The following is a 22,717-nucleotide window of genomic DNA, read 5'->3' on the forward strand; positions in this document are numbered from 1 at the left end:
TTTGAGCTGTGCTGCACCAGAGAGCCACAGTTGGGATAGGCCCTGATGGAGGGACATCCCTTTACTGCTCCAACTGATTCAAAGGTGATATCTGGGCAGGTTCTCAAAGTTCTCAGAGCCTCGCTGAAGCAGCCGTCATTATCACAGTGGTCTTTGCGTGGCTGTGGACCCTTCCACTCTTTCAGACACTGCCAGCAGAAATCAAAGTCTCTTCTTTTCTTTTTTGAGCAAACATGGCAACGCACTCTCAGGTTAGACTCATCTTTCCTCGTCACAGGGACTTTGCATTTAGGACATTATGAACAATGATAGAAAAATCTGTTTAAAAAAAAAAGTTTACTTCAAAATCCTTGTCTCTTCCATAAAATACTCACCGACTTTGTTTTTCCTGCTTTCTCTTTCAGCGATGCTTTCCATAGGTCCATCTTAGTTCAGAATTTAACAGGGTTCTGGTTTGATATTAAAGTTTGATGTACCTGGAGCTAATAAAAATAATGAATATGAATCATTTAAACAAAAAAAAAAGCTAGAAAAATTTGCCCTGTGCAGTGTTTCGTTGCTTCCAAACTATAATATCCAACATATTAGTTAGAAGTTTTTGTTAATCAAATATAATCCCTTACCATTAAAAATTGCTGTCTTATAGAAATAAAGGAATTGAATGACTCTTGTATTACTTTTACGGTACTTTATGAGTAAAAGCAGTATTTAACATTCAGGTGAGCAGTGATGTGGTGTAAAATAAAATATTTCAATTGAAATTACAAGATAAAAACTTTTAAAATCAACCCTCAGCTTTGGTTAATTTAGTCCATTCTATTTCAAAGTTATCCACTCTGAAATAAGAGAAAACAGAGACCAAGAGAATCAAAGAACATATGAAGAACTAAGACCATGTGCCTCTGAAAATAAAAAGACTGCATAAAAAGAATGCAGGTTAAATGATTCCATCTTTCCTGCAAAAACAGGGAGAAAAACCCTGAATTATACATACCTTTTAGAAACACAAAAATTGTAATTGTGTTTGGATCAATTAAGCCTAACAGGAAATTTGTCTTGAAAAAGCTTAAAGTGACTGAAAACAAGCAGAAGAAGATTTAGTTTGTTGCACTTTTTATTCGTTAATGGTTTCTTGTCGCTCTAAACCAAGACAATTTTTGGGAGGTTACTCTGTTGTAATTAACAAGTATTTGAACATTTCCTTAGTAAAATAGTAAAAATGTAATGCCATATATAAAATATATATATATATATATTTTTTGCAATACTGACCCTGTGGGTTTTTACAGAAACCTGTAAAACTTCCTTCTACAGAAACCTCCAGCACAATTTGGTGAGAGACATGGGAGTCACAGCATGACCACAGGACATCTCTCAGCTCTCAGGGGCGTAAAGCCTTTGCAGAGAACTGAGACAAAACGAATAAAAACAAGCATTTGGGGACTCAGAAGGGGAAAAAGACCAGTTACTTACAATCAAATTCATCAACTCTGTCCACAAATTAAAGAGTTTTGTCGTTGGGATCATAGCTCTTTTCTGTTTTACTCATCTTGTTTCATCTGCATGAGTCCAATATGAAAGGATTTCCAGCTGAGTCTAAAGAAGACAATTTTGTTTTAATTTACAACTGAGCCTTGTGCCGTTAAAGCTCCACCTGCTGAAATATCTGCAGAGCAACCATAAACTGTTTTGTTGAAACTAAACCCTGGTCAAGAAGGTTGATTCTACTTTGAGTCTTAGTGCTGCAATTTTGAAAAAAGCCCCAAAAGAAATCTGATGTCCAATCAAAAATTAGCTTTTATGAAATAAGTGACTGGCCCAGTGATGTTGTTGGTTGGCATTTTTAATAAACATTTTATTCTTAACAGCCAGTTGAGAAGCTGAAAACCAGTGACTAACTTCAGCCTCAAAGTAAAACAAAGGCACACTGGGGTAGAACTTTCGGTTTGTTGCATGAAAGCACGGGACTTTCCTGCAGCTCAATAACAAACAAAAGGTCGTTTATGAACAAATCTTTATCTTTAGTGCTTGGCAAAAAGGAACTCTTCAAATTCTCTAAATGATTTATTTCAGCCCCATGGAGAGTGTAAGACTGGGACAGGACTTGAAAGGTTCTCTTAGCTAGACAAACTGAAAAACAAGATAAACCAAGAACAATAACAAGAACTTTAAGTTCTGCTTTGGAAAGCTTTGAAACGTAATTAAATTTATAGATTTGAACTTTTTTTCAAAAGTTTTTCTTGTTGAATATGTTTTTGATGAGTCTGCCATGGAACAACATACAGAGCTTAATTGTCTCATAAAAGAGAATTTATTTTCCTTTGTAATTTTTCTGTCATTGTGGATTTTAATAAACAGCAAGCCCAGTTTTAGGTTAAACGTTCAATGATTTATTAAGAAGAGGAAGAACAGAAATATACATCTGCTTTGATAAAATATATACATTGGTTTTTGTACAAAAAGATAAAAATATCAGGAACATTGAGCAGTTATTTAAAGAGAATCATTTCAAGACGTCTGAGTTTAAATTTGAGCAGCAACAAAAAGTAACTGAATGCTGTGACAGGTCTTCAAAAAAGAGCAGGAAGAGCTGCTGATCGTGGTCTTGCACTCTGATTCATCCTCCGTGGACCTTCACCACAATCTGGATGGAAGACTTGGACTTGAGTCCATATTCCCCCAGAGGTTTTGAGTTGGAATCCAGCGTTTTCCCCTCAAATGACAATGTGGTGTCCGGCGTTATTTGGGCTGCGTTCAAAAACACACAGAAAACAGATGGACAAATAAATAGACAAAAAATGAGTAAATGCACTGTTTTGTTTAATTTATTAAATCAAAGGTTGTATACAAGTCATAAATCAAAACACCTAAATAACATTTTTAGAAGAGTTTTAAAGGGATTTACAGATTGTTGGAAAATAATATTCACCTGGGTTTCCAGCAAGTGCCTGAATTATCCGTATGAGATCTTGAACAAAGAGTTTCTTCAAGTCTTCCTCTGACTCTGTCAAGTTCACCGGGACGTTCACTCCGTCAGGAGTCCACACGTCCAGCTGAACCCCAGGTATGTAAAGGGTTTCTGCTGGCCTGTGGGCCACGCAAACACCTCCCTGGGCCACCATGGTGTGTTCTCTGTATTGTACAGATGAAATGCCCCTTTATCTGTTTGACTCTTTTTTAAGCATCAAAGATGTGACGTCATGGGGAATTTTGGTTCTTTATTCGAAAGTGAAAGCTCAGCACGGGTTATTACATAAGAGCAATATTGTCAAAATAAAACTTGTGTCTGAGGAAAGTGCAAACAATAAATTTGCTTTAATTCAAACTCTTACCTAATAATGGTAGATACAAAATCCCGGGACTTTTCCCCTAACTACCTTCCCAACACAGACACACGCCCCTGTCATGATTTGAACTTGTTGTCTTGTTTTTGGTCCTTGTTCTGTCTTGTTTCTGTTTCCTGTTTTATTTTGAAAGTATCCTGTCTTGTCTGTTTTCTTGGGTTTTACTTCCTTTGGTCCCCATCTGCCCTGATCGTGTTCACCTGTGTCTTGTCTGCCCTGTCTGTATATAAGTCTTGTCTCTGCCTTCCTCCTGTGTTGGTCCATTAGTTATTCCTGTTCTGGTGTTCATGCCATGTCATGCCCTGTTCCTCGTTCCTCGTTCCTTGTCCCTTGTCCCTTGTCCCTTGTCCCTTGTCCCTTGTCCCTTGTCCCTCGCCCCTCGCCCCTCGCCACGCCACGCCACAGTGAGTTTTCGTTTGGTTTTTGTCATCCTGCTCTGCAGCGCTTTTGTTTGTGTTTGTAATTAAACCCCTTGCCCCGGAACTTTGTGCCTCCTGCCTCTGCATTCTGGGTCCTACCGGCTCTCGAGCCACCCCTCCACCGTGACAGCCCCTTTTAACACTTAGGGATTTTGTTTGCACAAAATACTAACTTGTGCAAACAAATTAGTATTTTATGTACACAAATTAGTAGTAGGAACTGATGATACTAAATTACTAATTTGTGCCCCCCAAAAAATACTAAATCGTGCACACAAAACTATAAATTGTGGCCATGAAATGTTAATTTGTGTCCACAAAATATTATTTTGAGGGAACGCTTTATAAATATTTTTTGAGTGTCATATCCGTTTCTTTGTTTTTTAGGATCTTTTAAGGAAACTGTAGTTACAAATAAAAGAGGGCACTTACTATTGTCACATTAGCATTGTTCAATTTAATCAATCTGTCTCTCTTTTTCTCCTGACACTTGATCGTTGCAGTGAGATGTCCAGACCGAAGACTCCCTGTGGGCTCCACAAAGGCATAGGCATTGCATTTTCTACAACACTTATCAAGTCTACATTTCTTGCCTGGACTTGGGACCCCCCCAGAGGAGCTGTAGGAAATGGCCAGGAAAAGGGAAGTCTGGGCATCTTTGCTTAAACTACTGCCCCCGCGACCCGGTCTTGGATGAGGATTGGGTCGCGGTTCCTCATTCAAGGAGTTGTCCGTTCATCCAAGAAGATGGATGGAACCCACAAAAATGAACTTTATTTCAAGGACAGACAACGTTTTAATGCAGTTTTGTGAGCTTTTCTCCAGCAGAGAGCCCAATAGGACTATATTATAGTAAAAAAGGTAATCAAATATTTGGGGTGGAATATGGATTGTTTATCTTTAAAATGAATCATTTTAATTTCAATTTTTCTATTCTAATTCTATTTAAGGATGTTCAAATTTTAACATTTGCAACATTGAAAGTTATTGGAGTACAGAAATATTCTTGTGCAACTGAAGTGGAAGAAAAAGTAACACGTAGTCTGGAAAATCACTGCAGTCTTACGGAATTTTTTCACATCACTTTTATTTACAAAAGCCATCACAAAGTTAAGTTTGTGAAGGATTTATACACAAACACACTTAAAAAAGGGGATGTTACCCTTGTGACATCCTAGGCACTTTAACATTGGGAGTTTGGTCATCCACACCCACTAGACAGTGCGCTGAACCTTTTTTCTTCAATGATTTGTGATCTTCACTGGTGTCCATGGATTTCATGAAATCTTTCCACCTTTATCCACCTTTGTCATGGTAGGGAGAACACGTGAATGTAAGGGTGGGGTCATCTAAGATAGCACAAGGGTTAAACCATCTATGCCAAAATGTGCCCCATTAATGTAAACTTGATCCATTTTGTAAGGAAACATTTTCTGAACACTTTCTACACTCTACACTGTTCTGTAAAGTCACATCACTTTTGATGCCACACAGGAATGGAGGTCTGTCTGGGAGCGACTCCACTGGAGCAGGGTAAATATGGACTGCTTGTTTTTGTGCATTCAGTCATGATTTTTAAACAGACAAAACAAAACTTCACCTTACATCGAGGACACACAATGCTTTTACAGTATTTTGAACTGTGCTGCACCAGAGAGCCACAGGTGGGACAGGCCCTGATGGAGGGACATCCTGTGACGTCTTTGACAGAATGAAAAACTATTTCTGGGCAGTTCCACAGAGTTCTGAGAGCCTCGCTGAAGCAGCCATCATTATCACAGTGGTCTGTGCGTGGCTGTGGACCCTTCCACTCCTTCAGACACTGCCAGCAGAAATCAAAGTCTCTTTTCTCTTTTGAGCAAACTTGGCAACGCACTCTCAGGTTAGAATCATCTTTCCTCGTCACAGGGACTTTGCATTCAGGACACTATGAATAATGATAGAAAAATCAGTTAAAAAAAATACAAGTTTACTTCAAAATCATTGTCTTTTCCATAAAATACTCACCGACTTTGTATTTTTCCTGCTTTCTCTTTCAGCGATGCTTTCCATAGTTTTTACAAAGTACTCCTTCTCCTCAGGGGTCAGTAGAGCCATTTTACAGACCTCCTCATAAGACCACTCCTTATCACAGCCACTCATGCCACAAACAAACTGGCTCTCCCCCTGCACAGAAACATTAATGTATATCGTTAAAATTAGAGACTAACTTAGACTGACAAAATATGCAATGAATTTATAAAAAATCTATAATTTGCAGGACAAAAATATAGTTTCAATGAGATCAACAACTGCAAAAAAAAAAAAACAGTTTATAAATCAAATACCGTAAATACGTAGAAATCAGAAGATTTGTGTCACTTGGTCTACAATCATATGATCAAAGGTCAACTTAATGATGATGATTTTATTGACACAGATGTTTCTTATCAATTTGAAGATGGAAGATGATCCCAAACCTTTTCAAGGAGCAAGCGGCACCAGTTGGTGAGAGACATGGGAGTCACAGCATGACCACAGGACATCTCTGCTCTGGGAGACGCAAATTCTTCACAGAGAACTGACACAAAACAATCACACAAGATAGAGTAAAAGCAGTTAAAGCTTTCCCACAAGCATTTGCTGCTTTAACAGTAGAAAAAAGAAAAGTAGGGAAAGAAATGAGTTACTTACAGTCTAATTCATCCTCTCTATCCACAAATTTAAAAGTTGTATCTGCCAGATTGTAGACTTTTTCCATTTTACTTATTTTGTTGCCACCCATTGTGCTGAAATTAGATTAGTAAAATCCTGCAGGTAAGTATGAACTGGTTTTGTTTTGTTAAGCTGTTCACTGCTCTCTTCTCATGTGAGAGCAGTGAAAGCAAAACTGTTTCAAATCAAACTCCGCCTCCAGTGGTTCTAGTGTTTGACAAGCCGTTTTTTCCTGTAAATAGTTGAGGCAGAGTTTGTATTACGGTATGTAAACAGAGCTCAGCTGTTCATTTTGATGTGGGGGAATCCCGAACTAGCTGTAGTGAAGTTTTGTATGTGTTATTGCCCATGGCAAAACATGTTCAAGTTTGAGCCTAACACTAACCAAAAAGGATTTCCAAACTGATGATCAGGATCTGTCTTCTCATACAAAATAAGGTTCAGAAACAATGAATGTGACTGACAAATACTTTCAGTTTTGTTTGGTGATTTGGTAAATCCCCAGGATTTCCACAAGGACATGAAAATATTGGCCAATATCATATCTCATACTTTAGGGCAGTGCTTCTCAATTATTTTTTGCCACGCCCCCCTTAGGAAAAAGAAAATGTTTTGCGCCCTCCTGACCCCCCCCCACACACACACACATACACTCGCGCGTTGACAATATATGAGGTTAGTATCTATAAAATTTGTGTAAGTATACCTAAAATTGTATCTTTTAACATTAACAAAAGAAAAAAGCAATAGAAATCCACTTTCAACAAATATTAACTTTATTTTGCCACACAGAAACCCTGTTCTAGTCTAAAACAGAAAAGAAGCTTAAATTAAAAAATCTGTCAGTCCTTATTTAAACTAGAAACATTTTTACCAATTAAACCATTTGATGATGAGAAAAATGATTCAATCAATAAATAATATTACATGTAAATTGATCTGAAACATTAACACAGCAGCACCAATATATCCAACATTTTTAGTCTGAAGAGATAGATAAAAAACGTTGTGCTGATTTTATTTCTAAATGATGGATTGTTTATTTCTGATCTCATAAGTGTAGCTGTTTTCCTCCATTACCTGCTGTCTTTCTGTCTGTCTGACACCAACTAAACCACAGGCAGACAAAGAAAACATTGATGGAAAATAAAGACACGTCATCAAAATGTCTACAATAGTTCATAAAGATTAAGCATTATTAGCATGAGCTGAGGAATCTAAAGGCACCGATGATGTTGGTGTTGGGCAACAGGCAGCGCTAGCAGTCCGCGTGCCCTGATTCACCTGGCAGACAGAGCCCACACCACCACTCCCCTTTCCATCTCACTCATGCCGCCGCGTTTGACACGGGATGGGAGCAGCTCCAAGAACAAGGATTCAAAGGTTCCAGGCTGTTACAAACTCTGTGATAGAACAGACAATAGGAACCGAATAGAGGCGCAGATTTTTTTCCAAGCACTGAGCCGCTGTCACCGCCGCCCCCATGTTAAATTTCCGCACCGGACAATTGCCCGTATTACCTGTGCATTAAACCACCGCGCGCCCCCCCTGGCATTGCCTTGGCGCGCCCCACTATTTGAGAAGCACTGCTTTAGGGTCAGATGAGGAGAAGTTTGTTTTTTCAGGGGACATTAGATAGAGACCACAGCAGAAGTGCAAGAAAAAGAAAAGGTAAATCAAATGTTTTCAAGAATTTTTTTTAATGTTTTATTCAAGACACTCCTTTAAGATTCTAGTTTATTAAAATTTCAGGAAACATAAACTGCAACTAAAGTTTAAGTAAACATTAGAACAGGAATAATAATGGTCAGTTTTTGAATATTAACTGTAATGGACGTTTGGATGATTTGGAAGTGAATGTCATGGTGTCACTCTGTCAGTCTCCTCCCCTCTCCCTCCTCTGCTCCATTTCTGACGTGACCAGCTGACTTCACTCTTCCCATCAAGCCTCTGCTACTTAAGGAGATCCACTGCCAGTATTCAACGCCAGTTCGTTGTTCCTCAACGGTGCAAAGTCTGGTCGACTCTAGTATCTCGATTCATGTTTACCTGCCTTTTGCTAATTACTACTACTTACTCGTCCACGGGTACTCACCGAAGTCATTCCTGGTTTCACGCCTCGCCGCCTGCATCTGCCTTGCTGTTCTGGAAACCTCCTGCCGTAACCCTCCAGCCACGCCTCACCTTCAAACCAGGGATTCAAGCTCATTCCTTCTGATTCAACCTTAAAAGCCTACAAACAATATTCACTACCAGATATTAAATATCTCATATTTACCTCTTGCCTCCTCGGTTTGCCCCCCAGTTTTTGAGCCAATGTTGGTAACATAATAAAGATTTCAGAACTAATCAATACAAGCTTTTCTAAGTACAGAAAAAACAGCAAAAGCACATTTTTAAATGAAATTTTGAGCGCCTCAAATTTCTTGCTTTGTCCCTGTGTAAGGCAGCACATCTGGGTCTCCACTCTGCTGTTCTCATTTGCCATCCTTCCAAAGTCTTCTGCCCTCCCCCATAAAACATTCTAGCTCCGCCGCCTCTGAATCACATGATCACATTCATCTTCTTCTGTTTATTCCTTTTGGAGTCGTGTGAGCTGTGTTCAAACCATGAGGAAAAAAAGATAAATTATTCATGAACTTTAAAAATTCTATTTAAGCACCCAAATTTCTTATTTAAGAACTTTATTTTAACTTTACAAAAGGCAACACATTAACTTTGTGGAGGAGTCAAAAACAATCTAAGAACTTTATAAAAGAGGTTTAATTAAATGTACAGGTTTTTTGGAAATAAAACTCTATCTGGGTTGCCGGGTAGTCTTTGTATTTTCTCCTTGAGCTCTTGAACAGTGATCTTCTTCATATCTTCCACACACTCTGTCAAGTCCACTGGCACCTCCACACCATCAAAAAGACCTCACTTTGTGTTAGCCTTACTGGATGTGGCTGTTTCCCACTTATCTACGTCACAATGTGTGAACCAGATCATTTTGGTATATTGGGAGGAGCTGGTGCTCAGAGTGCAGGTTTTTAGAGAAAAACTCAGAAATGCAAGAATGAATCAAAATACTGCTCTGGGGTTTCTTTTCATGAGGAATGAACATTATAATAACCTTAAAAGCTCAAAAAGTTGATTTTGCTTGACAATGACAAAAACATCTAAGGTCCCAAAATTGCCACAATTTATTAACTTTTTGTGGTTATAATAACAAGCTCGCCAAGAAAATGTATTCAAATAAATGTTTATGTATTGGCAGAATTTTTTAAATCTCAGGTGTGTTCAGCCTCTGTGCCACACAGGGATGGATGTTTGTCGGGGGGCGATGCCTTCACTGCACGGGATGAAGTAAGAGCTCGTCTTCAGACAATCGGCAGTCTTTTTCAGACACACGAAGCAGAACTCCACCTGGCAGCGAGTACAGATGACGTTCTTGCAGCCAGTCGTGTCGTGCTCCGTTTTCTGACCACAGGTGGGACAGGCCCGAATGGAGGGGCAAGGCCCCACCCCCTCCACTTGAGAGAGGATGGTGGTTTTGCAGGTCCTGAGCAGCTCTACATCTTGGTTGATGCAGCCCTCATTGTCACAACAATCAGAGCGGGGAGCCCTCCCTTTCCATGGCTTAAAACACTGCCAGCAGAACAGGAACTCCTCATCATTGTCAGATGTGCACACTGTGCACTGCACACAGAGATTTGTCAGGTCCTCCCTCTCAATGTAGGTCTTACAACCAGGACACTGTGACACACAAAGAAAAGGAAAATTACTTTTTTATTATTTGAGGAAAAAAAATCTTCTTTTATGTGCCTGCAGGTAATTCTATATTTTGTAGACTGATCACAGCTGCCTTAAAGTAGAGAAAGTATGGAGGTTCTTACAGCTTTGAAGTCACAGAACTCAGTGGCGGCCATACGAGCGATGGTCTCCTCAAAGTGCTGCATCTCTTCAGCTGTCAGCACCGCCAGGCGCCGCACCTCTGTGTAAGACCAGACAGCATCACACTTCACCAGAGTTCCCTCCGTTAAAGCGGGACATTTGAACTTGTACTGGCCCTGAAACAGAGACAGATCTTATGTGAGCCTCAAAGTCTCCTAAGGCATCAAAGTGTTTAAAAGACGAGAATAAAAGACATCAGTATGAATTGTGGCATTACTAGTGAACTGATGCAGCTACACCTTTGTTTTTACAAGATTAACTAATTAATAATTTCACAGTTGTGAGAGTGAACATAACATTTTCAACTACTCAAAGAATATCTCCTCTATAATCTGTTAAGTGTCACTCTATAATCACAGACTGTGACTGTCAGCTGTCAGCATTATCTTATTATAAAAAATAAAAAAATAAGAAAATAAATGATTAAATTAATTATTGAAATGGTTAAATTGACTTATTTCTAATTATATTAGTTCACTTGCTCCAAAAATTGAAAAATTGACTAATCATTTTTTTCTTAATGTAACATAATTTTGCACATTTTTAACTTCTGATACTTGATCACATTTTGCTATGTAATTATTTGAAACAGTGTTATGTCTATTTCACTGATATAGTATTATTTTTTAATCAAATCAATGATTTTTATAAATAACATAATCTGCATATATTTTGGATAAATGATCTGCATTTGCCATGTTGATTTTTTAAAGATATTTTTACATAATAATTTAAGCAATTCATCTTTGTCATGTTCTTTATTGTTATTTAAGGATTCTTAATTCTGTCTGATAAAAGCTAGGAACCGGATAATGATAAATCATGTAATAAAATGGTTACGGTAGAACAGGGGTGGGATTATATAAATTTGCTTCCTTCCGCTCCCTTTTCAGCACTTTATGTAATATTTTAATGTCTCATTATCCTAAGTTTGATACGTCGTTGTATGAATGTATAACTGATGATTGTGTTGTTTTTGTGTATTATTCTTACTTGATTGCTGGAAACAAACCATGTCAAAACAAATGAATCAAATCAAAATATATTTTTCTGCTATATTTCAGGGGTCATCACAGCAAAATGAAAATTATAGCAAAAATAATTATGTATACGACTTACAGTAAATTCTTCTTTGCATTCAACCTTGTTTTAGTGACGTGGGCTTCATCTTAAAATACAGATTTAACTTAAATGTAAATCTGACTTGAAGACACTTTAGATTGTGACTTTGGAATTAGTGAATACTGTTAATTTCTTGAAATCACGGTCTATGCTGTCAAAGATATTTTATTTCCAATATATAGTAACATTTGTGTCAGTACAAACACAGGAAATAGATAATTATTGCATTCTCATTTTTTGTTTCTAACTCAGACTTGATTTATCAGTAAACTGAAATCTAGTCAACTTAATTTTATTTGACCTTATTTACAAAGGATTTAGAACAAAGAACTTTGTTTAATGATAACTCAGCGTGTCCATACACAATCAATTAAAAAGGGATGTTTCATAAAAACATGATAGGGGGTTATCCTATAAAGAAAAAGAGAAACAACTCTAAAACAAATATGTGGATTGTATTAACATGGTTTTGCCACTTTCTCTGTTTGTTTCACTTTTGATTAACATTTTATGAGATTATTGCTGAAAGTACCTGATCCAGCAGGCTGCGACACCACCCAGTGAGAGACTCCGGGGTGACCGCGTGACCGCAGGACATCTCCGCGCGCATATTCTCGTCCCCTTCCTCTGGAGCTGAGATGAACACGAACATGAAAAAAAGAAGAAAAAAAGAGACCATAAAACAGAAATGTTGCTTTTTTAATTAAAAAAAAGTCTCAGAAATGCGCTCAAAATGTTCAATCTGTGCCAAGAAAAGGCGCACATAGTGCGCGACGCATAAGTCACAAAAAGTAATTAGTATATATATTTTTAAAGCAGCTCGTTTCTTACGCAGTGGGTCCAGATCATCAGGCCTGTTGACAAATTTCAGCGTGGTGTCTCTGGGGTCGTATCTTTTTTCCACATTTGGTAAACTCATTTTTGGACCGGACCGGATCGTCACCAACCCTGTTCTAATTGAGTTTCCACCCGTAATGAGCCCAGTTCTCTTTGGTGCTGCGTCATTGGTCGGTTTTAACTTTCAGTTTCAACAGCTGACACAAAATAATTAAACAGCTCCCCCTTCTGTTCTACTGTGTCCAGGTTCTGAGCATTGCCTGTTGGTGTGTAATGTTTGTATTAAAGAGTAATAATAAATAAATCTCTTATATAGAATATTCTGTATGTTTTTAATATGCTTTTTTTCTGTGTTCATATTTTTGTGTGCTGCCTATGTGGGTGTGCTACATTTCTAAGTTGGTCCGAGAATAAGGTCAAAGCCAAAATAAGGAAGTAACACGCCCTGCACGTCAAGTACAGCAAGTTTGGGAACAAGTGAAAAAGAAAGTCCTCTTTGGTTTGTCAAACATTCATGACAGTTGGTAGAAAAAATATGTCTATAGAGAGTCTTTAAGTTCAGCCCTATGCCAATGTACATGTACTTTTATTAAAAGATAGGACGTTTTCTGCTTTCCTTTCGTTCAATTCAACTGTGGATCTTACATAGACTGGCTCCTTTCTTTCTGCTGTTGGACTGAACGTGACCATTTGAGGATCAGCATGTCTGCAGGGCCTGCATCAAGTTCTGGTAAAACGTGACCTCTGCACTGAATTTAGCAAATATACAGTTTTGTTTTTCAGATCAGACTTTCTGATCTTCTTCATATTATGTGTTGTTGGAGATCATTTAGTATCTGCCTTCATTGCCTCTAAAGTCAAATTTATTTGCTGGCTAGTTGTCAGATTTAGTCTGTTTGTGTTCCTGTTAGATTATAGAACTTTGTATCAGTTTTAATTCATTACTACAGATCCCAAAATCAGATACCATGGCTTGAAGAACCATGGAGCAACCTGTTACCTGAACAGTGTTCTGCAAGTTCTGTTCATGACTGAGGACTTCAGAGAAGCTGTGAACAGGTCTGATTTTTAAGTTAAGTTACATAAAGCAGGAAATATAAGTCACTTATATTTTCTATTTGTATTTGTCCATTTACAGCCAATCCAATGCTGAGTTCATTGATCATCACCTAAAAGATTTGTTTGATCACTTAGTAAAAGGGAATTCAGATGCTCTTGATTTAATTAAGGCTCTGGACATCGACACAGGTAAAGCATAACTTCGTACCACCATTTTTACATTTTCAGCTTAAATCATTTACAACTGTTTTTTTTATTTTACATAATGTAAAATGACTAAATACTACTGTGTATCACAGCAGATAAAATAAACCCAAATAATACTTCAAGAATGTTGTCATTCATTTCAATTAAATGGAGGCTTTTCTCCTCCTCTCAGTGAACAAACAGCAAGATGCATCAGAGTACTGTCAGAAGATTTTAAGGCTGACCAGTCCCCAAGTGGCAAAGGTTAAAACCTTACAGTAAGAGAAAAATAGCCACAAACAAAAAACAGAGTTGAACAAATGCCTTTTTTCCCCAGATCTTCCATGGAGAACTGACAAACAGACGCATCTGTTCGTCATGTAAAACAGAGACAGACACAGATGAGCCCTTCTGGATTCTTCCTCTTTCATTAGTTGACTCCTGCAGTGAGCTCTACAGCGTGGTGAGCATCAGATAACCTGGGAAACTGTCTAATATTTTCATTAATTAAAAAGAAAACTATAGTCTTTAAAAGAAAAAAGCTCTAATAGTTTATTGATTTGTATGTCCAGTTTTACACATAATTCATTTAGTTTGTAAAAATGAAAGTGGTCTGATATTGTAACATCTATTGTAAACCTTCACGTCTTTATTAGCAAGGAAACCTTACATGTATGTTTTTTGTTCCTCCTTGGTTTCTTTAACACACAAATCACAGTAAGTACTATGGGTGTAACAATTATTCGATGAATCAATTTCTATTTTTAAGATCTAACCAGATCAATCTGTCTAGGGCAGAACTGAATCTACCTATACCATTAAAAATTAGATATTGATAATCAGTTTTGAAAATACCTTTTAGGGCTGGGTATCACCAGTAATTGAATCAATTTGATTCACCAGAGCCTAGATAGATTCTTTCTATCGACTCTATTTGATTTAGTTTTTTAATTTACATGGTTTAGACATTTAGATGTATTTGTATAGAAATACATTATACATCTTTATATGTTATGAATATATTCATATATAGTCTGCAAAGTATAATTAGGCTGAGCATCAGCATCAGGCATCCTATGTGAGATTCCATTATAAGTTAGCATGAAGTTGGTGGACTTTGGCTTTACTGCTATTATGTGTTCGGCCACCAGCAAAGCAAATGCATTAAAGATTGATCTTTACTTTTATGGATTGATTATTGATTTATTAAGCTTGAATAAACAAGTTTCTCAACCCAGCCCTAAAATCATTTGGATTGAGACATGGTAGGTTTATTTTACTATAACGTAAAAGTGACCAAATGACATAACAGTGGACAACACACATGTGATGTCAGCAAAAAAGGATCAACCCATCATTACAGTCCAATTTATAGTAACCCTTTGAATTTTGCAAAGATATGTGACCATACAGTGTGGAAGACTTTCTAACAATGTTCTGTTTGCATTATTTTGATGTGGAAAAATAGTGGGCTGAGCTTTAGGAAACTAAAATGGATTTGCCACTTATTTTTGTTTACTTGTTTGTTTATACATGTACATATATAACTTGTCCTGTCCAACAACTGAGCAAACAGATGAGGGGGACCGCCCACTCACCCACCCAGGTGCAGAGGAATCCGGCACCAGGGAGCATGGGTGATCATCAGGGCCCCCTGGCCAAAGAACCATTATTCAACAATAAAGATAATCTGGCTTTACTAATAATATCCGACTGAACTGGATTATAAAATAAGAATCAATAAAGCTCATTGTAATAATTTTTGCTTCTTATGAAGAGATTTGAGATGACCTCAGTTTTAAACTGTCAAAAATGAACTATGGTCAATCATATTGAGGACAATGTAATCAAATCAATCAAATTAAATCAATCTTTATTTATATAGTACTTTTGATATAAAACATAGCAAAAAGTCCTTTACACTAAAACAAAACAAATAAAATAAATAATATAAAAACAATCATTTAATCCTAACTGATTAAAAAAAGGAAAACTCACCCTTAGTGTGTAAAATCTTCAGTTTCCTGTTTTCAGTATTTTAGTTTACGTCATTGTCTAGATTTTCAACCAGAGGGAACAAAAATGTCAGAATAGCTACACATAATTACACTTATAATTTTGCAATGGTGATTTTAGATGTTTTGATTTTTTACATCAATTTAAAATGTTATGATGATCCTGAATGCAACTGCTGTTTTGGAATCCAAAACTATGCATAGAGAATAAAGTTGTTTAGATAACAAATCTGTGAACCGTTTTTTAATGTGAGAAACAATCCTGACTTTCTTAGTTCTGAGCATGTCTTGGCATTCCAGAAAGCATCAAGTCTAAAATGTAACATTTATAATCATGCACCTTCATTGCATTTTCTGTTAAATAAGAGTTGCACTCATGTAAGAAGGAAATAAATGTTTCCTAATTTTGTGTTTAATTATTTAATTTTCATACCAGGATTACGGCATCAGTGAGTTTTTCAAAGCCTCCTTTTTCACTGGAGAAGACCAGATGTACTGCGAGCACTGTGACACCAAAGTTGATGCTTGTACTGTGAGTTCTTTCTTCATATTTTTGATGTAGCTTTAGTATGGCATTAGCACTCAGTGTACTGTTTGTCGTTTCAGAAATATGTCGTAAAGCATCATCCAGAGGTTTTGATTCTGCTGCTAAAGAGGTTTGACTTCAGCTACAAATACATGACGTACATGAAAATCAACAACGCTGTGGATGTACCAACTTTCTTGGAGATACCAGAGGTAAATCCCATTGGAGTCACATTTTTTATTATCTAATGTGTCATGTTTAGCCTAACATTTAGTATTTGTTGTTCAGAATCAGGCATATGAGCTGTATGCAGTTGTTGACCACTTTGGGGATCTGAGAGGTGGACACTATTGTTCCAGGATCAGATCCCAGGTTGACAGCAGATGGTACGAGTTTAATGATACATGGGTCACACAGGTAAGACATCAAAAATGTTCTTTTTTCACACAAATAAACATCTTGAATACCATGCTGCAGAGAATGTAATAACCTCTGTTCATTATCTTCATCAGATTGATAACAATGTAGACAGCGATATTAAAAGGTAGGATTTTCTTTTGTTCAGCAAATAATTTTTTGGTTTTTATGTTTTATGAATTAATGTATGCGTACATTTGTATTTTTAAAACTTGATGCGATTCCATTCATTTATAGTGAAAACTATGAGAAAAGAAAAATAATTCTGTTTTTTCTATATCCCAAGTACTGACTTCAGCAACCTACTAACCACTTGTCCTTCAGAAGTCTTAGGTTACCACAGAGCTCAGAGGGACTAAATCCAGAAGTTCTTGGACCTCAAATGGGTGTAAAAATTAATTGATTTGATTAATGAATTGATTTATATTCCTACGATCCAACCGGATCGATCTGTCTTAGACAAGTTTTTGATCAAATTTACCTATACCATAAAAAAAAATCATTTCAAAACGAAATAAATATACTATATTGATATTGGAAAATACCAATTGGATTGAGACACGGTAAGTTTATTTTATTGTAATGTAAAAACGAACAAGTGTCATCACAGAGGACAACATACGTGATGGCAGCAAAAAAAATATTATCTAGTCATCAATACAGTCCAATGTGTGGAAACGCAGAATCTTGCAAAGACGTGACCATATAGTGGGGTGGAATGTTGTATACACCCTCTAAGTCTCTGAGTCACACTTGTTGGATTTTTGGCTAAGATCTATTTCTGGATCAAATCAGCAACCAGAAATTACGATATGAATCAAATAGTTGTTAAAACAAATCGTAACACTCCTAGTAAAAAGTGAACTGTCATCTAAATAGTTACTTGAAACACGGGAAAACTTGAGTGAAGGGTTTTTAGTGTTTGACGGCACAGTTCCAGTGCACACTGCCTTTCAGACGGTACTCACTTTACCAGGCTACCAAAATGAAGTTGTCTCAATCACTCGACGTCCTTGACAGGACGTTAATACTTTGGTATGAACCAAGGTGTACACAATTGGTGGAGTGGTGATATTAAGGATCGGTATGGTCTGAGGAAAACAAGTAGATGCACGCAATATTGTCAATAGAAAAAAAGCTATTTAGCTCTGCCTATTGTACCTTAGAAGCCAGCCTCACCTCTACTCCTGTCTTGAGAAGGTGAAACAACATCTGAGGCTGTTTTTAAATGTCCTCCTATAACTAAGAACAGGTTCAACCCAGCACCACCCTCTTTCTCACAAGAGTATCTTTGTACACACTTATATTTGTCACAGTTTTCCATCGAGATTTTACATATTGTAGTGGTTGTTCACCTGAGGCACATTCCCTAAGGAGTCGCCACAGCAAATCAGCTTTTAACGATTCACACATTTGGTTTGGCAGAGATTTTTACGCCAAATGGCCTTTCTGACACAACCCTATGTTTTATCTGGGTGGGGGACCAGCACAGAGAGACATACCTGGGGCCCTTTGTGGCTATATAGGTAGGCAGTAGCATGACGGGTCTTACCTAAGGACTCACACTGGCTGAAGCTCCCCCTGGGAAACGAAACCCTGATTTCCCATGCGCCAGTCCTGCACATAGCCAGACAACATAAAATGTACATTAATCAAATGGCCAAACCACAACACATGAGGTAAACCTCAAACACACCAAATCCTATTAACTACAAACACAACTTAAGATCTGAATGCTGAAACCATTTGCCATATCAAGCAACCCATCAAAACACCCATATTACAGATAAGCTGGATCGTGGCTCGTGGTGTGGCTGGAGGTAGCATTGGCTCGTAGCTTGACTGCAGGTCAGTACTGGTACGAGGCTTGGCAGAAGAGTCCTCGGGATTCTGTGAGAAGACGAGGCATAGAACGAGGTTAGGCAAGAGCATAAATACATGGACTAAGAATACTTAGTTGACCAGACTAAGCACAATCAGGGGCAACGAACTGGCGACGAATGCTGGCGCTGGATCTCCTTATGTATGTCTGGTGGTTGATGAGGTGAGTGGTCACAGCTGGTAGTGTCAGGAACAGAGCAGAGAGGGGAGGGGTAGGAGAGACTGCTAGAGGCACTATGACATATCTAATGCCTTAGTCCCATACATCTGTACGGGGGGTTGACCCATATGGGTGCTGCAAGTTTTTTGGTTGTCTGTCAGTGGAGGGTCATTGACACTAATGGTGGTTGAGGCCAAGTGTGGCAAAGCAGAGAGCCAAGACAATGAGATGGAAGAGAGTTGGCAAAAACGCCAGGAATGCAGATAAATAAACATTCATGAATTTCCATCCATCTTCTAAACCCGCTGAATCCCTTTTGGGGTCACCGAGTTGCCAGAGCCTGTCCTGGGTACTGTTGGGCGAAGACGGGGTACACCCTGGACAGGCCGCCAATCTGTCACAGGGATGCATGAATTTAAAGGCTGGAATTTGGTTGTGATTGGGAAGAAAAGTCTGTATTTAAGCTATTGGTTCAGAGTGAAGACTTAACCGATGATTGGCATGCAGAGTAAAGTAATAAGCAACTACACATACCTGGAAATTAGGTCGATTTTCCTTTCTGAATTCGCACCAAAGGTTCACAACAATTTTTCCTTTTTAGTAGGAGAATCAAAGAATTTCAATTAAGCCTAATTTTTATCTCGTAAAGTGTAGTAAAACATCACAATTAATCATTGTGATGTACTTTAATGGTATTTTAATTGTCTCCCAACAGATCCAACACTGCATTTCTTCTATTTTACAGAAAGAAAGGTAATTTGATATTCAACTCATTTGTTTTTAAAAAGGTGACTTTCCTTTACTTATTTATTTTAAACCTCTTTATTAAAATTATTGCAGATACCAAAACTGAACAAGGTACATCCTTACATAAAGATGACGGTCCCATTTCCATTGACAACCATGCCCTAGTGGCTGAAGGCCTCATTGTGGCGTCAGCAACCCGTGTGGGCTTACCAGGACAGAGACCGGGCGGAGCTTCTACCGTGACAACCGGGTCCACTGCTGGTCTCAGCCAGACGATGTCTTCCGCTTCCTCTTCCATGGGTACAACAGCATCTGATGCTGCTTCGGGGCCCGCTTTGCTGGAGCCTGATCAGGTCGCTCTTCTTCCTGGAGATGCGGCACTGGCCGTGGTGCCCAGGGCCTCCGCTGTTCCCACCACGAGAGGGAAATGCCGTCGTATGCTGCACAAGCCAGTGGCCCAATACTCTGGCAAGCTATCCCGGAGCTTGGACACCACACTCTCCAGCTCACCGTCATCAGGGAATCCCACATCAAAACAGGATAATCACTTTGGATTGCTGCCTACCTGCCGGGTCTCTGGAGCTCCCGTATCCCCACATGAGCCAGCCAGAGCGGAGGCTGCTGCTTGTCACCCAGCTGCTGTCAGGGGAAGACCCACTAGAAGACCCGGACCTGCTCTGCATCCCGTACTCATCGTAGGAGACACCATTGTCCAGCATGTCCGGGTTTTCAGGTGCCGCACACTGTCACTCTCAGGAGCAGTCGTCAATTACATTAGTAACTCTGCCCGCCGACTCACTGTCAAACACCCCTCTGCTAAGACATTTATCGTACATGCAGGCTCCAACAATCTCAAACTGCAGAAATCAGAGACTCTGAAAATGGACTTCATCAACCTCATTCACAAAATCCAACTGTTAAACATAAACTGTATCATATCTGGACCACTACCTGCACCCCGTTATGGAGACATTATGTTCTCACGTGTCCTCCAGCTTCACATTTGGTTAAAAACATACTGTCATTCCATGAGTATTCCATACATTGACAATTTCACAACGTTTTACAATAGACCATATCTCTTCAAAGCAGACGGTTTACACCCTAACAATAGTGGTTCCCGTCTTCTCAGCATGAACATTGATCTCACCCTTCGTTCTTTCAAAACCATTTCCAACTGACGGTTGAACCAGGACACCCACACCCATGATATATTATTTTCTGCCACACAGCGTCATATACCAGTACATATTACCAACAGACATCCTAAACATTTTCATTCAAAGCCACATGCCTCTTCTGTCAGATGTCTCCATCCATTTCACACAACACTAATCACTGAACCCATGTCATGCTTATATGAGAATGTACCCACAACATTGAAGATGGCTCATGTAAATGTCAGATTACTTTTAAATAAGGCTTTTATCATCAATGATCTGATTCTAGATAATGATGTAACTTGTCTGTTTTAACTAAAACCTGGTTTGGCACTGATGCACCAGCTAAGGCTTCTGCAAGTAATTTTACTGTAACTTTTTATTTTCAATTAGGGGAGGAAAGAAAGGTGGTGGGACTGCATCGACTGCTCACAAAAAAATAACAACTAAAAACATATTGTACTTTAAGCATCATGCTTTCCTTTTAGGTGATCAACCTGTTTTAGCTGTCACAGTTTACAGATCACCAAACCCTCCTTCCTGTTTTATTTAATATTTTTTAGATTTTTTGATCTTATCGTCACATTAGGATTTTGAGAACTGGTCATTTTAATTTAAATGTTAATTTTAATTACCTATGGACTGTCCGCCGGAGTGTCCTTGGCATATCAGACCATTATTATGAGTTTTTAATGTCACTAGTGAAATCCAGCAGAAAGCCTCAGTGAGAACTGTGAGGAAGTGGTACCAAACACCCAAAGTGGCTGCAAGTTTTAAATAAATGCAGTAGCTCCATTTAAGACAAAAACAGTAAGAATCACTTCTAAAATGCCACAGAAGATTGATGACATCAAGCATCTGAAACAGAACTGCAGGAAAGAAGAGAGGAGAAAGATGAAATTAATAATTCATCAAGACATTTTAAAACAACTCAAAAAGAACAATAACTCAGTTAAAAAGACCAGAACCCTCTACTTTCCAGACACTATTTCAGAAAGTAATCCCAAGTTTCTTTTTAAAACAATTGATATTTTCAATAAAAAAAGATTTCAATAAGTCCTCCATGCCATCAAATGTTGCATGTGAGGACTTCACAGACCATTTCATGGGTAAAATCAATGTTATAAGATCTAACATTTAATCCTTACAATACTCTTGTTTTAGCAGATCACCAGCATTCCCTCGTTTCACACGTACACATGGGGTGTATATGTGCGAATTGAGGGGTAAGGGGGGCAAAGGCGTGGGTTGATTTAAAACTTTTTTTCTCTTTTTTTGTATTTTGCTGTTTCTTTGAATTGTAAACCGCTTTGTGCTGCAATACATGAAAATCGCTTTTTACAAACAGAGTTTGATTTGATTTGATGATCCAAATTCCATAACTGAAAATGACATTAAAAAAAACAAAATGATGAAGAAGTTCTCAGTCAGGATGAGACTCTTTCTTTCTGTGCTCTCTACGTTGATACAAAACCTTGTAAAGTGGGTCACCAGAAAATCCATGTCTCTGATAATCCTGACTCAGTAGGTGATTTACAGAAACTAGTGGTAAGGAGGGCATGAGAGGCCTTTTTAAAAAAGTAAAGAGCTAATAAACAGAACTGTACTTCCTGCTGGAGCTCAGCCTAAAGATGTCAAACAAGATTGTGATAAAGACTCCAGAAATATTATGAGCGCAATGTTGATATAAAAAAACGTAAAGCACATAAAACATTAGAGAAAGCAAGACATCTGAGACCAAACAGAAAAACAAAAGAGGAAAGAAAAGAAAAAGAAAAAAGAGAGCCAAGTGAATATTATTTTTCCATCCTCCACATAGAGACGGAAGTTCTACAGATTTTGTTTTTAAAAATTTGATTTGGACCACAATAATAGTAGAAACTTTATTGTTATATTTTATCATAGTATGAACATTTTCAGATTTAAAATGTTTAAATGTGATTGTGATAAGCTTTGAGATGTGATCTTTTATATTGCTTTGGCCACATCAGTACCGTTTAAAGAAATTGCTGTAATATTCAAATGAACATAGACATACAGATTATCTCGTGATTTGAAGGACTGGTTTTAATGTAATCTTAATGTGCTCAAATTGTCCAGAAAGTGAATTTGTTAACTGTAAGCCTCTAATGATCATTTGAAGTTACATTTTAACAGAAATGCTTTGTATGATAATAAAAATGGGACTTGATAAAGCATGGGTCGTTCAATGTTTGA

General features: G+C 38.0%; 4 protein-coding genes and 1 long non-coding RNA gene across 5 annotated transcripts; 2 read left to right on the top strand and 3 right to left on the bottom strand.

Annotated features, from left to right (window-relative positions):
- Positions 1 to 2,367: 2,367 nt before the first annotated feature.
- Positions 2,368 to 3,165, bottom strand: LOC144987099 (uncharacterized). Its single transcript, XR_013650954.1, has 2 exons — positions 2,930 to 3,165; positions 2,368 to 2,748 (listed from the first exon to the last, which is right to left on the bottom strand). It is a non-coding gene; the product is annotated as an uncharacterized LOC144987099 (long non-coding RNA).
- Positions 3,166 to 4,886: 1,721 nt separating this feature from the next.
- Positions 4,887 to 6,589, bottom strand: LOC144981205 (E3 ubiquitin-protein ligase DDB_G0292642-like). The gene is made up of 4 exons (XM_004079908.5): positions 6,437 to 6,589; positions 6,223 to 6,323; positions 5,771 to 5,929; positions 4,887 to 5,690 (listed from the first exon to the last, which is right to left on the bottom strand). The coding sequence occupies exons 1-4, from the start codon at positions 6,525 to 6,527 to the stop codon at positions 5,238 to 5,240; spliced, it is 804 nt and encodes a 267-aa protein (XP_004079956.1). The 5' UTR covers positions 6,528 to 6,589; the 3' UTR covers positions 4,887 to 5,237.
- A 3,030-nt stretch (positions 6,590 to 9,619) lies between these two features.
- LOC101169738 (E3 ubiquitin-protein ligase RNF19B-like) lies at positions 9,620 to 12,501 on the bottom strand. Its single transcript, XM_011487557.4, has 4 exons — positions 12,344 to 12,501; positions 12,045 to 12,145; positions 10,333 to 10,506; positions 9,620 to 10,192 (listed from the first exon to the last, which is right to left on the bottom strand). Exons 1-4 carry the CDS (start codon positions 12,429 to 12,431, stop codon positions 9,737 to 9,739), a joined length of 819 nt encoding a protein of 272 aa, XP_011485859.1. The 5' UTR covers positions 12,432 to 12,501; the 3' UTR covers positions 9,620 to 9,736.
- Positions 12,502 to 13,376: 875 nt separating this feature from the next.
- LOC105356426 (ubiquitin carboxyl-terminal hydrolase 50-like) lies at positions 13,377 to 16,621 on the top strand. Its single transcript, XM_078936006.1, has 8 exons — positions 13,377 to 13,408; positions 13,488 to 13,597; positions 13,788 to 13,858; positions 13,932 to 14,057; positions 16,046 to 16,141; positions 16,216 to 16,347; positions 16,424 to 16,552; positions 16,613 to 16,621. The coding sequence occupies exons 1-8, from the start codon at positions 13,377 to 13,379 to the stop codon at positions 16,619 to 16,621; spliced, it is 705 nt and encodes a 234-aa protein (XP_078792132.1).
- A 29-nt stretch (positions 16,622 to 16,650) lies between these two features.
- On the top strand, positions 16,651 to 22,281 carry LOC144987406 (uncharacterized). Its single transcript, XM_078936765.1, has 3 exons — positions 16,651 to 16,679; positions 19,309 to 19,346; positions 19,434 to 22,281. The coding sequence occupies exon 3, from the start codon at positions 19,616 to 19,618 to the stop codon at positions 20,519 to 20,521; it is 906 nt and encodes a 301-aa protein (XP_078792891.1). The 5' UTR covers positions 16,651 to 16,679; positions 19,309 to 19,346; positions 19,434 to 19,615; the 3' UTR covers positions 20,522 to 22,281.
- The last annotated feature ends 436 nt before the right edge of the window (positions 22,282 to 22,717 follow it).

This window comes from Oryzias latipes, chromosome 18 (assembly GCF_053564925.1).
Source record: "Oryzias latipes strain Hd-rR chromosome 18, Olatipes_Hd-rR_3.1".
Classification (NCBI taxonomy): domain Eukaryota; kingdom Metazoa; phylum Chordata; class Actinopteri; order Beloniformes; family Adrianichthyidae; genus Oryzias; species Oryzias latipes.